The sequence below is a fragment of the Stenella coeruleoalba genome (genome assembly GCF_951394435.1).
Source record: "Stenella coeruleoalba genome assembly, chromosome: 16".
NCBI lineage: Eukaryota > Metazoa > Chordata > Mammalia > Artiodactyla > Delphinidae > Stenella > Stenella coeruleoalba.
The window spans coordinates 36,769,946-36,786,851 of NC_137162.1; the positions used below are offsets into that span (position 1 = coordinate 36,769,946).

At 46.5% G+C, this 16,906-nt stretch overlaps 1 protein-coding gene across 2 annotated transcripts in view; it reads left to right on the plus strand.

Moving 5' to 3' along the window:
- LIPA (lipase A, lysosomal acid type) overlaps positions 1 to 16,906 on the plus strand; it is a gene marked incomplete at its 3' end in the record, with an annotated part of 104,174 nt that overhangs the window by 75,426 nt on the left and 11,842 nt on the right. For both annotated transcript variants that reach the window (XM_079900366.1, XM_079900365.1), the window contains exons 4-6: positions 12,135 to 12,333; positions 13,454 to 13,563; positions 15,119 to 15,255. In XM_079900366.1, coding sequence (XP_079756492.1) covers positions 12,135 to 12,333; positions 13,454 to 13,563; positions 15,119 to 15,255 — 446 coding nt within the window. The remainder of the gene's footprint in view (positions 1 to 12,134; positions 12,334 to 13,453; positions 13,564 to 15,118; positions 15,256 to 16,906) is intronic.

Genomic DNA, 16,906 nt, shown 5'->3' on the forward strand with positions numbered 1-16,906 from the left:
GCCACTCAGCAATCTTCATGAGCCTCATAAATGAAGGTAACACCATTCCTTAATATTTTGTCCTAGCTGTTGTCTGTACTGTTCACCCTCATTTTATACAGCAGTGGACCTTTGAAGTTCACCATGGATATGTGCAAGAACTTCATGATTCCTCAAACTAGTGTTATAGGCTATGATGTCTACGGTGACTTCCTCTGTAGAATGGGATAGAATACCTCTCTCACAAGGTTTATGAGGAGTGCTTGAGAACCACTGGTTGCCAGCTGTGTTTACCCATCATCTAAGAAACATTTATCATTTATCAACTGCACAGGTTTAAATTGGCACCATAGCCAAATTGCAAATGGTATAACTGAAGTTGTATCTGTGATAAGTATCCAAGAACTGCTCTCTCACATGCTGAAATCCAGATGAGTTATTTCCCTTTTGCTAAATTCTCCCTGGGCCTCAGCTGGTGACACAACCCTCTGGATTGGTGTTCACTCTGCCCACCATCTTTATTTCTATGCATTCCTGAAAACATTTTTTTTTTTCTGTCCTTCCAGCCCCACCCAGCTTAACATGCTGCTTGAGCATGAAGGAGACACACTTCCTCCAAACTCCCAGATGCCTTGCTAACACCCCTCCTGAGGTGTTTTTCTTCTTCTGCTTCGGGGTTAACTCACGTGTGTACTTCTCTCTCCCCGCCATCCCTCCCTGCAACCACTCTTTGAAGGCAGAGGCTGTGTGTTTGTCACCTCTGTGTTCCTCACAGCAACCAGCAGCACCAGGGTGCCTGCGTGGGTGGCCTAATTAAGAGATATATCGGGCAGTCTTCAGAATTGGGATTCTGAAGTGCATGAAGGCAATGGATCCTCTCTCTAGTAAAATAAAATAGACATTTGTGCACACACAGATTTTATATTAAGATGCAGAGGTTGTGTGGACTCAGTAAAGAATCCCCTGATTTATTTTTATTTAAAAATATTTTCTTTATTGAAGTAGAGTTGATTTACAGTGTTGTGCCAGTCTCTGCTGTACAGCACAGTGACTCAGTTATACACATATAGACATTCTTTTTTCATATTCTTCTCCATATGGTTTATCACAAGATACTGAATATAGTTCCCTGTGCTCTACAGTAGGTCCTTGTTGTTTATCCATTCTAAACGTGATAGTTTGCATCTGCCAGCCCCAAAGTCCCAGTCCATCCCTCTCCCTTCCCTTCTCGCCCTTGGCAACCACAAGTCTGTTCTCTATGTCTATGAGTCTGTTTCTGTTTTGTAGACAGGTTCATTTGTGCCATATTTTAGATTCCACATATAAGTGATATCATATGGTATTTGTCTTCCTCTTTCTGACTTACTTCACTTAGTATGATAATCTCTAGTTGCATCCATGTTGCTGCAAATGGCATTATTTCATTCTTTTTTATTCCATTGTATATATGTACCACATCTTCTTTATCCATTCATCTGTCGATGGACATTTAGGTGGTTTCCACGTTTTGGCTATTGTGAACAGTGCCGCTATGAACATAGGGGTGCATGTATCTTTTTGAATTATAGTTTTGTCCGGGTATATTCCCAGGAGTGGGATTGCTGGGTCATATGGTAATTCTATTTTTAGTTTTCTGAGGAACCTCCATACTGTTCTCCATAGTGGCTCTACCAATTTACACTCCCACCAAGAGTGTAGGAGGGTTCCCTTTTCTCCACACCCTCTCCAGCACTTGTTATTTGTAGACTTTTTAATGATGGGCATTCTGACCGGTGTGAGGTGGTACCTCATTGTGGTTTTGATTTGCATTTCTCTAATAATTAGCGATGTTGAGCATCTTTTCATGTGCCTACTGGCCATCTGTATGTCTTCTTTGGAGAAATGTCTTATTAAGGTCTTCTGCCCATTTTTCAATTGGGTTGTTTTTTTTGTTGTTGTTGAGCTGTGTGAGCTGTTTGTATATTTTGGAGATTAAGCCTTTGTCTATTGAATCATTTGCAAATATTCTCTCCCATTCCGTAGGTTGTCTTTTCATTTTTTTATGGTTTCCTTTGCTGTGCAAAAGCTTGTAAGTTTGATTAGGTCCCATTTGTTTATTTTTGTTTTTAATTCTATTGCCTTGGGAGACTGACGTAAGAAAACAGTGGTACAATTTATGTCAGAGAATGTTTTGCCTATGCTCTCTTCTAGGAGTTTTATGGTGTCATGTCTTGTGTTTAAGTCTTTAAGCCATTTTGAGTTTATTTTTGTGTATGATGTGAGGATGTGTTCTAACTTCATCGATTTACATGCAGCTGTCCAGCTTTCCCAATATTACTTGCTGAAGAGACTTTTTCCCATTTTATAATCTTGCCTCCTTTGTCAAAGATTAATTAACCATAGGTGTGTGGGTTTATTTTTGGGCTCTCTATTCTGTTCCATTGATCCATATGCCTGTTTTTGTACCAATTCCACACTGTTTTAAAGAATCCCCTGATTTAGGCAATCCTTTGTCTGTCTGGTCAGACCTCTACTAATTAGGAAGCTTGAAATGTGTATTTAGAAAACGGTTAGTGACCTGTGGAGTGTATGTGGGCTGTTTCTCAATGTTAAGCAAACTTCTCTATCAAGTGTTGAGCTACCCCTACTTTGCACTAACTCCAATAAGGGAATTGAAATTCAGAAATCCATCCTTTATAGGGAAGTGGTTATATTTTAATCTGCTCAGCCTTATTTCAGAAAGTCACGGGATGCTGGCACTAGAAGGATCTCAGAGTCCTGCCTGGGCCGGCAGTTTGGAGAACTTGCATTTTTTTTTTTGCGGTACGCGGGCCTCTCACTGTTGTGGCCTCTCCCGTTGCGGAGCACAGGCTCCGGACACTCAGGCTCAGCGGCCATGGCTCACGGGCCCAGCCGCTCCGCGGCATGTGGGATCTTCCCAGACCAGGGCACGAACCCGTGTCCCCTGCATCGGCAGGCGGACTCTCAACCACTACGCCACCAGAGAAGCCCGAACTTGCATTTTTAACATAACTCTCTAGTGGATTCCAAGGGAAAATCCTTGGGTTTGGGAACCCAGGCTCTAGAGCAACACTCTCATTTTACTGGGCGTGACTGTTAGGTTCAAAGAGGGAAGGGGATTTGCTTTAGGTCAAAAGTTAGTGGCCCAGCCAGTTTGACTCCGGGTTCAGTGTCCTTTGAACTGGAGTGTGCGGCCTTTTGTAGTAAGTATTGAGCAACTTGATCCTATGATAGCGTATTTATTTGTTGGTTAAAACAAAGAAATAGAGAAAGGCCTTGCCTAAAACACATAAAATAGCAACAGTAACAGCGAGGCCGACTTACTTCTGCCTAACTAGGAAATAAACTGTAAAATAAAGCAATCATCAAAAAAAGCACCAACCGTGGAACATTTATGTCTGAAAAGCAGTATGTGTCTGATGGCCTGGTGAGTGAGTTCATTCTGGAGTGTGAGTAATTGCCTTCGTGCACAAACAGGGTTTTTGAACTTTGCCGTGGGGTTGCCCATTGAACTTTTTGAGTCATAATTGAAAATTCACAACGTGGCTTGTGAGTTAGGTTTCGGGGGGAAAGAGCATCAGGCTATGGTTTAAAACAAAAACCTTGGTTTTGACTATACGTTTTAGGTTTCTGACCAATTTCTGGGTTTTCTGTTCTTCCCTTGTACGTGGTTCCTAAGGAAACCATTTCCTAAACGCAGTGCTCTAACAAGCTAAACAGAAGCCTTGATCAGCTGGGATGTAATTCCTCGCCTCCCAGTGGCACTGGACAGACGTAGGGCCATTAATTAGTGCCCGGGCTTGTTGACTCTAGCTCCCTGAGCTCACTCCCAGGCTCACTTGGACCTTGATGGTACACGGGGCAGGGGGCTGTATTCAGACCCTCTGCGTAACGGAGCATCACGAGGCAGCGTCAGCTGCACAGCACAGCTTGTCTCATATTGGCCGGTGGGAGCTGGGGCTAAGAGTCAGAGTGGAAGGGAAGAGAGCGCTGTGCCCGGCACCCCTCCCTCCTCCAGTACTCCCTCCCTGCCTGCTGCCTAACCTCGATGTCGCTTCAGGGAGGAGTTCCCCAGCTCTCACACCTGCTCAGGCTGACCCCTGGCCACGTATTCTCATCGCTCTTTGTGTGTTTCCTTCATAGCACTTAAGACAGGTAGGACAATAAATAATAGCGTATTCTGTCAGGGGTGATGCTTATAACCTCGATCCTCCCCACTAGACCATGAGCTCTCGGAGAGCCCAAACCTTTTCTGATTACTCGATGATCTCTCCGGCCCAAGGCTTCAGTCTACCTGCTTCTACAGTCCTGGTCCTCCTGGGGACCGGGTTGACCAAAGCATCTGCACTTTCTAGTGTTCCTTGCCCAAGAGCACGTTGAATTAAGGATCCCCCTGAGCTCAGAGGCACCGTACCTCTGTTTGAAGGCAGGCTGTGGTAGCAGAGAAGGGCAGGGGAAGCAGAAAGGCAGTTTGGCATGGAGATAACAAGCACTTTGGTGTCACGTAATCACATGGTTCCCGGTTCCACCATATACTAATTGTATTTACATCCTTGGGCAAATCATTTCTTTTTTCTATGCCTCAGAGTCCCTGTCTGTAACGTAGGAAGGATAACTTAAATGGCGTAGTGCCATCCTGGGTACACAGTAAACTCTAATTAAGGCAGTGCCCTGGAAAGCACACATGGTATATGTGGGGTGGGTATCTCTGTGTGTGTGAATATGCGCTGTTGGGTGTTTTTTTATTTCTTTCCTTCCTTTATTCCTTCATTATTGCTTTTATTCATCAAATTTGCCTGGAGCGAGCACCACGTGGCAGACTCAGCATTGGGCGCCACGGAGGCTGCAGTGAATGAGACAGACCAATTGCTGCCTTCTGGTTGCTTAGCGATCAAAGTGACCACCACTGTGGCTGGTGGGGCGAATGGCATCCCGAGGATGGGGTGTTTTTCTTCCCTGCTCTGTGATCCCGGCACTATTGTGTTTCCTTCTGCCGAGGGTCACCCCCTTTCCAGCAGGGTGACTGTGAAATGTGAGTGCAGTGATCTGGGCAGTGGCAAGGTCTGCGTGCCTTTCTGAACGCTTCCTGTGGTTGGGCCGTGTGCTGCACTCTGTGTGAACTGTCACATGACTTGTCACACAGCTCTGGGATGTAAGGGCTCTTATTACCCCCTGTTACAGAGGAGGAAACCAAGGTTACAGAGGTTAATTAACTTGCTTATTATAAAGTAGCTGGTGGTTGGTAGTAGAGGCAGGATTCCCATGGCTTGTGATGGCATGTCTGCCCCTTGGGCTCTTAGCACTGCAGCAATGTCTCTGATCAAGGGACAGCGTGCAAAGTGCTTGATTTAGATAACCTGCGTACCAGCTTCCATTGCTTACGTTCCTGGTGATGAGTGCTTTGCAGATAAGCCTCTCCTTATTTCTCCCTCCAGTGAGTATAAGGTGTTGTGGCCGAGCCTTCCCACTAATGTTATTTGTTGACAGTGTTTTGGGCTGTCTTTGAGGCCCATTCTTCACATTAGAATCAGACTACAAAAATTCACCCAGTCGTCCCCTGTTGTGGATAAATAAAAGTCCACTCTTGATTATTCTGGAGTCGGAGGCCCTAGAGCTACCTTCAGGGGCCTCTTGGGTGCTGGACCCGGGATCTTCGCGTCTGGTTGGCCTCCTCTCTGGGCCAGCCTGGTGCAGCAGAGGACTGGACATGCTCCCCTTTCAATGAAGCCACTTTGAGCACAGCTATGGATGGGCTACGTCAGAAGAGCTGAGGGAGCTTGCCGAAAATAAATATTTCCAGGCTCCGTCTCTGGACTTCCTGATTCCCTAAATCAGGACCAAGGGCAGAAATGTGCGTGGAGCGCCCCCAGATGATTTTGAGATGTAGCCACTTCTAGCAAATAGTGCTTGGCTTGATTTGAAGTGGCCACGTACACACGGAGTATTTATAAGCGCTCCCCCCGTCCCCTACCTCTTTATTTATTTATTTATTTTTTTCCCAGTACGGGGCCTCTCACTGTTGTGGCCTCTCCCGCTGCGGAGCACAGGCTCCAGACACGCGGGCTCAGCGGCCGTGGCTCACGGGCCCAGCCGCTCCGCGGCATGTGGGATCTTCCCGGACTGGGGCACGAACCCGTGTCCCCTGCATCGGCAGGCGGACTCTCAACCACTGCGCCACCTGGGAAGCCCTACCTCTTTATTTTTGAATGACGTTTTCTTTAGAGTAGTGGTTACAGGCAAGGACTTTAGAATGGGGCTGACTTGGGTTTCAATTCTGGCTCACTGCTTAGGTGATTGTTTCAGAGCAGGTTACCTATCCTCTCTCTCCGGGCATCAGTTACCTCATCTGTACCATGGGGGTGGATCTTAACAGCTCTCTTGGCAACAGTGTAATCCATGTGGAACGTGGTGCATGATAGGTAGCTGTTACTGATGAATAGTAATAATAACAACAAATCCACCAGGTGCCACAGTGCTGGCTAGAGTTTGTCTTAAGTAGTCGGGGCAGATTCAGGAAGCCCCCTGGGCCCTGGCTCTTTGGGTGATCGACAGCCTATCTTTGGCGTGGTTGAACCAGCCCTTGGACTTTGGCTTTGTCCAGTCCCATGGATGGCTGCAGGGAGGTCTAAAGTGAGGGGTGATCCCGACTTTGCATTACTCAGTATGGGGTGCCAGGGATGCGTGTGCGCCATAAGCCAGGTCCTTGTTGCCATTTTGTCTAGAACCTGCCTTTGCAGAAGGAGATGGGGGGCCCTTATGCCACTTACAGCCCGTCTTCTAAGCTTTTCTAGAAGATTTTAGGTCATGCAGGCTCCTGCCAAACTAGCAAGCAGCCAGGTCTCTCTCTTCTTCAGGCCCAGGAGACATCCTGCCCGCCTCTGAGTCCTGGTTTGGGATTGGTGGCTGTGCAACTCTGCACAGGTTACTTAGCCACACTGCCTCAGAGTCCTTATCTGAAAAATGGGGGTGAAAACTCGTCCCCAAATGTATTAGTTTCCTACTGCTGCTGTAACAAACTACCACGAACTTAGTGGCTGAAAACAGCATAAATTTATTACCTTACTCTCCTGGAGGCCAGAAGTCCTAAGATCAAGGTGTTCGTAGGGCTGCCTTTTGGAGGCACTTGGGGAAGATCCATTCACTTGCCTTTTCCAGCATCTGGACGCTGCCCACATTCCTCGGCTTCTGGCCCCATCCTCCATCTTCAAAGCCAGTAGGGTAGCATTTTCCAGTCTCTCTCTGATTCTGACCCTCTTAGAAGGAGCCTTGTGATTACGCTGGGCCCACCGGATAATCTCGGATGCTACCCCATCTCAAGATCCTTAATCCCGTCTGCCAAGTTCCTTTTGCCATTAGCCTTTTCTCGGCTAAAGAATGCCACTTCATGTTGTCTTTCTTCACAGAGCTTGCGTTCTAGTAATGATTTATTACATTTGTACATTTATTATTATTGTGAGTCACTATTATTTATCAGCCATTGTACCATCCCCACTTTAGAAAAGGACATCGATACTCCAGAGAGATTGAGTAAATTCTAAAGGGTTACATATCCAGTAAGAACCAAAGTCTATTTCATGCCAACGCGCTGATCTTTGTGATCTCCTCCTCTCTTCCTCCTTCTTTTGGTTCTTTGTTGGACCTCAGCTGATGTCTCACACCATTTTTGAGCAAGGTGGAGGCCTGTCCAGACACCGCCCTGGTAGAGAAGGCCAGTGCTTGGGAGGCAGGAGGAACTTGCCCGTGCACCCAGTCATCTTCCTCTTGTGAGGCTGTGGGCTCAGCAGATTCATTTTTGGAGGCTGAGTAATCCCCTCCTGGCTTCCACCCACGTTTGGCCCCATCAGGCAGGCAGCGCCGTGGCGGCCTGTCACCGGGCTGCATTTCTTTGCTGGCTCTGTGCTAACTACGTGGGTGACTGTGAAGAATTCACTTGCCCTCTCTGGGCCAAGGTACTTTTAGGCCTTTCCCTCAGCCCCCAGCCCTCGTACAGCCAGTTTGGACAAGCTAATTGCAGGGCACAGCAGGAAAGGCAGCCCTTGTCCTGACCTGTTGGTTTGTTGCTCAAAGACAGACCAGGCTGCAGGTGCTGGAGTGTGTGGGCTAGGCTGGTCCTTGGAAGAATTGCCTGAGCGGGCAAGGTTGCATATCGTGGCCTGGCCTCCTGTTCTCTGTCTCCTCCATCCATCTACTAGAGATTCCTTTCTTCCAAGCACTTGGTCCAACTCCCTCCAAAATAGCGTTCTGTCTTTGGCTTGTCATTCCCTGAGGGCCTCTGTATGTTGTGGAATGACTCTCTGTTGTTAGCCTTTCCCATAGCTGTACATTGTAGAATGACTCTGTTGTTAGCCTTTCCCGTAGCAAAACCGCTAAGAGCATGGACCCTGGCATTAGCCTTATGTAGATTCGAACCCCAGCTCCCCCACTTTTTAGCTCTTATCCAATCTTGTGCAAATTACTTGACTTCTGTTAGCCACAATTTCTTGTTCTGTTAAATGGAGATAGTACTAACTTCATAGGCTTTTCAGCACAGTGCCTTAGAGCACAGGGGTGCATAATAATATAGCTAGCTGTTAATTCAATCGGCTTCTCTCAGCAGGATGAAAAGAAATCTGATTAAAGTAATTCACTGGCTCTCTCTCGCCCTGTCACAGAGAGAGTCATGGACATATACACACTAACAAACGTAGTAAAATAGATAGCTAGTGGGAAGCAGCCGCATAGCACAGGGATATCGGCTCAGTGCTTTGTGACAGCCTGGAGGGGTGGGATAGGGAGGGTGGGAGGGAGGGAGACGCAAGAGGGAAGACATATGGGAACATATGTATATGTATAACTGATTCACTTTGTTATAAAGCAGAAACTAACACACCATTGTAAAGCAATTATACCCCAATAAAGATGTTAAAAAAAAAAAAAGTAATTCACTGGAAGGTGTGAATGGCAGTAGGTTTAACCCTCCTAGAGAGAAACTTCTTTTTCCTGCAAATCCTTAAATCCTTGATTGGTGGCGGGATGGGAAAGATGACATAATGCCTTCCTTTCTCCCCACTCGCCCCCTCTTAGGAGCAGGTGGGAGAAGCTGGCAGACATGTGGGTAGGCCCGTCACAGTGCCCTTGTCTATTCTGCTGCCCTTTTGCATTCGCTAAATGCCAGAGGGAAGGGACAAGCAGTTTAGCACCCATTTTCCATCCCAGGACGGGATTTGTTAATATTTTCTCTTTGTTGGTGGCCCATCGTGTCTAATGGAATCACGGGCATGGGAAGCCCAGTGGGTTGTATCCTCTGCAGCTTCCTCCTTAGAGGCCCCTTTTGTTCTGGGAGGAAAGGGAGCTGGCCACACCTGCAAGGATGTGCAGCCCTGAAGGAAGTCCTTCATATCCCCTCTATGCGCAGGTCAGACAAGGCACCATGCCCTCCCAGCGGTTCCCCAAGCTGCCTGTGCATCAGACTCCTGTAGGGAGCGTTTACATTTTACAGTACACTCTGGGGTCCCATCGGGCTGAGGCCTGGGATGCGGTGCCAGTTCTCTGCCAATCCAGGCTGCCGTTTCTTCACCCGAACCCTTTGTGGGGCAGTCTGTCTCTTACTTAAGAACCGGCTCGAATATTACTCCCCTGGCTGAGTACTTTTCTCTTTCCTCTGGGCTTTCCTGCGTGGTGGTCTGACCTTTTCCACACTGGGCTAGAAGGTAATCGTGTGTCTGTCTCCTTCACTAGAATGGAGCTCCGTGGGGGAGGGAGCATGGCTTACCCACTTTCGTGTCCCTGAATCTAACACAGTGACTAACACATAGTAGGTACCAGGACAGGTTTATACAAGATGTAACGTGTGTTCTGAATCACTCGATTTCTTTTGACTTCTAGTGCACTGCTTATTATACAGTAGAATTCTCAGTAAAAACTCTTCCGATGAATGAGTAGGACGCAGCTGAGAGGCTCAGGTTGCTGAGATGCCGTTTCTCAGCATGTGCCTTTCCATGCCAGCCCCTTTCCTCCCCTGCTGGCATTTCCCACGAGAAAGCCGTGGGGTCTGCCATATGCTTTGAGTTCTTGGCCCGGATCCTCCAGATTTGGAAACACCTGGCTTTCCAAGAACAGATTCACTGTTTTCTTCCTGGGTGCCACCTCTTCTGTCTGTTCATTGAGCTTTTCATATTCAGCTTGAAGTGAGGGATGGGGGAATCCCAACACACAAGAAGAGAATTAGAAAAACAAGCGACTTCGATCCGCTCCCTTCCCCTGTGACAGGTGTCTTAACAAATCACTGAGTTTTCTCCACCACCCCTCCCCCGACACACACTGGATGGCTTTGCTGTCACCCTGGGGTCTGCATGGTCTGGTTGTGCGCGCGCGCGCGCGCGTGTGTGTGTGTAGGTGTGTTCTCTTTGTCCTTGTGCAGTTACTTTCATTTTGTAGGTACCCAGCTGATTGTGGCATAGAGTTAATGGATGTCCACAGATTACCCTTTAATGTAAACAGTTTATTTAAATTCCAAAGTAATTAAACATATTTTCTTTGTTTCTTTTTCTATTAAACAGAGACTCTTTATAACCTGGATTGCAGTAGTGGTTGTTTTAGGCAAAGCCAAGTCCATGGAAGTTCAATGTACAGGGAGAATATAGGAACTTTGGGAAACCCTTCCATGGAGTGTAGGGCGAGGGGTCTGGGAATGTTTTAAGCCTCGTGCAGGGGTGAATGGTAGGTACGGGCTGCAGTGGGGGTATTTGCAGGTATTGTTGGGAGCCCCTCAGCCACCATAATTGGCACACGTGCATGGTGGGCACACGTGCATGGTGGGCACATGCCTGAGTTGGCCGCCTGCACTTTCCTGGGCTTCACGCTCACCTCCTGGGAAAGTGTTAGTGGCTCCTAATTGCCTGTGGGAATCCAGAAGTTATTTGTTGGTGATGCTTAAAGAGTTTCCTGGTATATCTTCAACTTGCCAACTCCTAAATTTCTCCCTTGAAGCCTTCTGTGGGGTTAGGGAGGGAAGTGCAGAGAGATTTCAGGGGAATTTGACATATTCCCCATCTAGAAAAGGTAGGCAGAGAAAAACAAATACCGTGTGCTGACACATATGTATGGCATCTAAAAAAAAATGGTTCTGAAGAACCTAGGGGTAGGACAGGAATAAAGACGCAGATGTAGAGAATGGACTTGAGGACATGGGGAGGGGGAAGGGTAAGCTGGGACGAAGTGAGAGAGTGGCACGGACATATATACACTCCCAAATGTAAAACAGATAGCTAGTGGGAAGCAGCCACCTAGCACAGGGAGATCAGCTCCGTGCTTTGTGACCACCTAGATGGGTGGGATAGGGAGGGTGGGAGGGAGATGCAAGAGGGAGGGGATGTGGGGATATATGTATACATATGGCTGAAACTAACTTTGTGATACAGCAGAAAGTAACACGACATTGTAAAGCAATTATACTCCAATAAAGATGTTAAAGAAAAAAAAAGAAAGAAAAGGTAGGCAGCTGACTCCTGGTCCCTGAAAACTGGCACCTGACCCCCCTTCCAGCTCAGTCCTGGCCTGGCTGCCCCACTCTCTATCCTGCTCTCCCCTCCTCGGTTCTCCCACCCCCACTGAAACCCGTCCTTCTTTCTCAGGACTCTGCCCTGTGAAGTTGGCTGCACAGCCTCAGGTTTCACTAAGTGTCTGAAGAGGCACAGGTTGGAACCAGCACAAGGAATCTGGCCCCCATCGTGCTCTCCTTCTGCCTCGCTCTAACTCTCCTTTCCCCAGCAGGGGCCACCGCAGTGCCCACGCTCCTTCTCTCTGACTGTTGACCAGCAGCAGCACCTCTTGGAACAAGGCAGTCCTGCCCCACTGCTCCCCATATGTTGCCAAGGTCTTTTCTTGCTTAGCCTGACTTCCTGGTCTTTTAAGGTCCAGTCTTCTTCCTCATGGCCCAGCCCCAGAGCACCTTGGGTGTGTGAGAAGTGTCTTAATGTGCCCAAGGAAAGCATACAGCTCCCAAGCGCCCTTCACACAAGTACATATAGTACAGTTACCACGGAATGATAATGCTACCTCAGTCTTGTTTGTTTCCTTATTTGCTTTGTGATCTTTTGTGACTTTTCTGATTAGCAAGATATCATGTTTGTTTTGACGCTTAGTGCTGCTAACTCCTAAACATGATTGCTTTCCAGGTCCCAAACCAGTTGTGTTCCTGCAGCATGGCTTGCTGGCAGATTCCAGTAACTGGGTCACAAACCTGCCCAACAGCAGCCTGGGCTTCATTCTGGCAGACGCGGGTTTTGATGTGTGGATGGGGAACAGCAGGGGAAACACCTGGTCTCGGAAACACAAGACCCTCTCCATAGACCAAGATGAGTTCTGGGCCTTCAGGTATCTTTGAATTGATTATGACGGGGGGTCTTTTTCCTTGGTACCCTCAACATAGACACTGGGGAGGCAAATAGACAGGAAACTCAAGATCATATGATGGGAAACTAATGGTTTATGAAAGGTTTTATGCCTTGTTAGGAATTTAATAAATAGCAGTAAGGTAAATTATAAATAAATGATTACATTTATGGGTTACATTCAATAAGGGATTTTTAGTTATTTTGACATTCCTGGTGGTGCGGGTGTCGCTGTGTAAATTGTGTACCATACCCTCTCCCTTCCTCCATAAACACGTCCTGCAAGTATTCACTCCTCTTATTTCTAGAAGTTCTCCTCTTCTCTCTCTTACTTCTGGCTCTACCAGTTGATCACTGCATGATATTAGACATGTGGCATAAGCCCTGTGTCTGTTGCCTTTTTGTAAAGTGGGGATAATAAATACCTTTCTCATAAGGTCACTGGGGGCTTAAAGGAGAGGATACAAGGAAAGAGGCTGGCACAGAGCCTGGCACAGCACAAGTGGTGGTTACAGTCAGTACACATGCGTACAGATTCAGGGCTGTGTCTCTGTACCAGGCATTAGAGAAAGTCAGCACCATGACTCCTTCAGGCTTGCTTCCCCATTTGTAAAACCAGAACCTACCCGAGGCCGTGAAACACAGGAATGAGAGCTTCTACCAAAGGCATCTCCAAGAATATACTCGTTGTTACACTGTTTGTAATAGCGAGAAATTGGAAACTACCAAATGCCCATCAGCAGTGAGTGAACAAATAAAGTGTCATGTATTTACACAATGACCAGCCGACAGCTGTATGTGACGGCAAAGATGAAGTCGGATGCAGAATGATACACGCTGTTTGATCCCATTCATAGAAAAGTTCCCAAATGGATCAAACTAATTTAGGGTTTAAGAAAGGAGGATAGTGGTTATTTGGGGGAGGCGTGGTTAGCAAGGAGCCCAGGGAGGCTTCTGCAGCGCTGGTAACGTTCAGTTCCCTGTGCTCAGGGCTGGTTTACCCAGCTGTGTTCAGTTTGTGATAACTCGTCAAGCAGCACACTTGTATGCTGTCGTGGTTGCATGCAATGTCTCAATGAAAAATTTCCTTGTTTGGATTACAGTTACGATGAGATGGCAAATTATGACCTACCAGCTTCAATTAACTTCATTCTGAATAAAACTGGCCAAGAACAAGTGTATTATGTGGGCCATTCTCAAGGCACCACGATAGGTATGTATAAAATAAAGATGGGAGGTTGATATAATGTTTTATTACAGTTTGTTCCTTCTTAAAAGTGAAATATAAAAAAAAAAATGTTCAGATAGAGTTTTGTGTTTGTTTTTTAATGCCAGGCAGAAATAATGAATAGGGCAAAGAATTTTGGTAATATTGAGTCTTCTCTGGAAATTCAGACAAACATAAATAGATGAACATGGTGTATGGTTCCCTTGATTGAAGGAATCAATGTAAACCACAGCCTATTACATATTTTCCTAGTTAAGTGATACGGGGATGTGAGAGAGTGGAAAACAGGAAGTTGTATAAGTGCAGAGACTTTTATAAAGAAAACAAGGAAATACACGGATTTTTTAAAATGAAGTGGAATAAAGCTAGCTCCAAGGATGCCATAGTACACTTTATTTACAAATAATTTTTTAAAGTCATATATATGTTTAATTTATGCTGATGATAAAAGTATTATGTGTTCATTGTAAATAGAAACAAAAAATTTAGCAAAGTTTTAAAAAAATAAAAATTGCCAGGAGTTCTCTGGTGGCCTAGTGGTTAGGACTTTGAGCTTTCACTGCCTCGCCCTGGGTTCAATCCCTGGTCAGGCAACTGAGATCCTTCAAGCCACGTGTCGTGGCCTAACCCACCCCCCCCCCCCCCCGCCAAAAAAAAAATGCTTGTAATTCGAGCAAACAAGAGCTCCTCTGATTAGGGACTAGAGACCTGTCCCGTAATTTATTTAATTCCCCTGTTAGTGTTTCCTATGACTCATATCTTTGTGTTCCTATCACACAATCTTCTTAGAATACATTCCTAGAAGACAGCTATGATGTGAAAGGTAGGAATGCTTTGAAGTGTCTCCTTATGCGTGGTTAAGCTGCCTTGTCCTCACTACCACTCCCCTTGGTCACCTTGAGAGCCTTCAAGCAACAAGTAACATGGACGTAATTGCCCTCCTTACTGATGGACTTAAGCATTTCTTGCATCTATATTCGTTCTTCCATGACTTGTCCATTGGTGTCCTTTGCCCCACTGCTTTCAAAATTGACATTCTGGGGCCAAGTTTAAGGCAAGAAGTGACCTGAGAGGAAGCTAAAAGATATTTTAAAGCTAGAGGATTCTAAATGTGTAAGTTCCTTTCGAGTCCTTGGCGACTGCGTTGAGCACCTTCGTACATCACTCTTGGTGATGGGGGGGGGCAGTAGGGGATGGACACAGTGGGGTGGAGCTGTTAGGAATAGTCTTCGATTCCCTGGCTTACATCATTAAAGGAACGGGAAACATCTTCTGGTTCTAGCAACCCGGATTTCTTCCAGTGCATATGTAGGCTGAAAATCAAAACAAGCACTTAGCAAAACTTGATTTACTGGTTTAACCAAATTCAGTGTTTTTGCACGTAGGAGTTCAGAGGCCCTTGTTTCAGGAGTTCTGCCTCCTGGCATTGCTTGCACAGGTCTCAGATTGCCACTAGAAGGCGACACGCATGCCTGCCCTTGCCTTTTCAGAGAAGAGTCCCAGAAGATGGAATTCTCTTATTTTCCTTTTGTTCCCACAGGTTTCATAGCATTTTCACGGATCCCGGAGCTGGCCAAAAAGATTAAAATGTTTTTTGCCCTGGCTCCCGTGACCTCAGCCCAGTTCGCTACTAGCCCTCTAGTTAAATTAGGACGATTTTCAGATCTTCTCATTAAGGTACTTGGATTCCCCCCACCTCCACTCCCTTCCCTCACAGATTTCCTTTCTGGTTCTGAAGAATTGGCCTTTAGAGGAAGAAGGTGTGTCTTCCTCCCCTGTGTTTTGCTATCAATGGAACAGTGGGTTTTCCTCTCTCTGTGGTTTTTCTTTCCCCTTTCACCCCTACTTCCAGATCCGGGGGAGCCAGGGAAGGTGTCCTTAACTCCACACTGGAGCTCCCTGTTCTCATGGCTAACACGTCAGTGCAAATCCCCACCCACCTTACCAAGAGAGCATAGCTTAAACCTTAAACCTCCCTGAAGTTGCCCTTTATTCCATAGGGTGGGTCTGTGCCTAGGAGTAGGCAGCAGATGGGAGACAGGCGATGTGCTATTCCACATGCCCGACCCTGACCACACTGAGGGTGATCTATTATATTTTATTATATGGCCCCTAAGCAGAGGCCAGTAACTTCATCGGAGCCCAATGTGTGAACCCTCCAGGATTTGCTCAAGGAGGAAGCAGGTTCTTTTTGTTTTCTTTGTTTTTTTGCGGTACGCGGGCCTCTCACTGTTGTGGCCTGTCCCGTTGCGGAGCACAGGCTCCGGACGCGCAGGCTCAGCGGCCATGGCTCATGGGCCCAGCTGCACCGCGGCATGTGGGATCTTCCCAGACCGGGGCACGAACCTGTGTCCCCTGCATCAGCAGGCAGACTCTCAACCACTGCGCCACCAGGGAAGCCCAGGAAGCAGTTTTTATGAGGAGTTGAGAGCCAGCTGAGGCCAGATGGTCCGTTACGCACGCACTATCTATGTTTTACGTATGATAGGTGTGTACACACACATACGAAATCCTATACAGAAATATATACTTATACATATCTCTTGGCCATTTAAGAAATACGTTCACAGGACATATAGACTATACTCTGACCTCAGAGTCTGACTCTCACCTAAGATGGGATTCTCTGTACCAGTGATCAGACAGGCAGGTAAGATGTGGGCCCCTCTAACCACATTTATTTTAAATACCTTGGATAACAGAACCTTCGATTTTCATTATAAACAATTCAGAGATTACAAATAAAGTACCCTTCAACTACCAAGCCTTCTCCTAGCGCCTTCCTCAGAATTAAGCACCGTGCTCAGCCTGGGGTCTTTTCCTATAGACCTTGTGTGTGAATTTGTATACCTGTATAGGTCCAGAGAGAAATGTATTGTTCTGTTTCACTGTAGACAGTATCCAACTATGTAACTTGAGTACCTTGATAAAGACCCTATTTCCAAATAATGTCACATGCTGAGATACAGGGAATTAGGACTTCCACATATCTTTTTCAGGAGGGACACAATTCAACCCATAAAACTGCCTTTGTAGGCATTTGAATTTTTCAGTCTGCTTGTCCCTCCAGAGGGTAGGCATCAGCGAAAGTGTAAATTGTAAGGAGACAAATTTGGGTTCACTATAAAGAAGATCTTTTTCCTATTTCCTATTACGCATGTACACGACGATCTGCCTTGAGGGCATAGTGATTGCCCCAGAAATACTTGAGCACAGGTCCAGGGGCCATTGGTCAGGTCTGATGTACACCAGGAGTCAGCAGATGTTTTCTGTTAAAGGTCCAGATAATAAATATTTTTGGCTTTGTGGGTCATATGGTTTCTGTTTC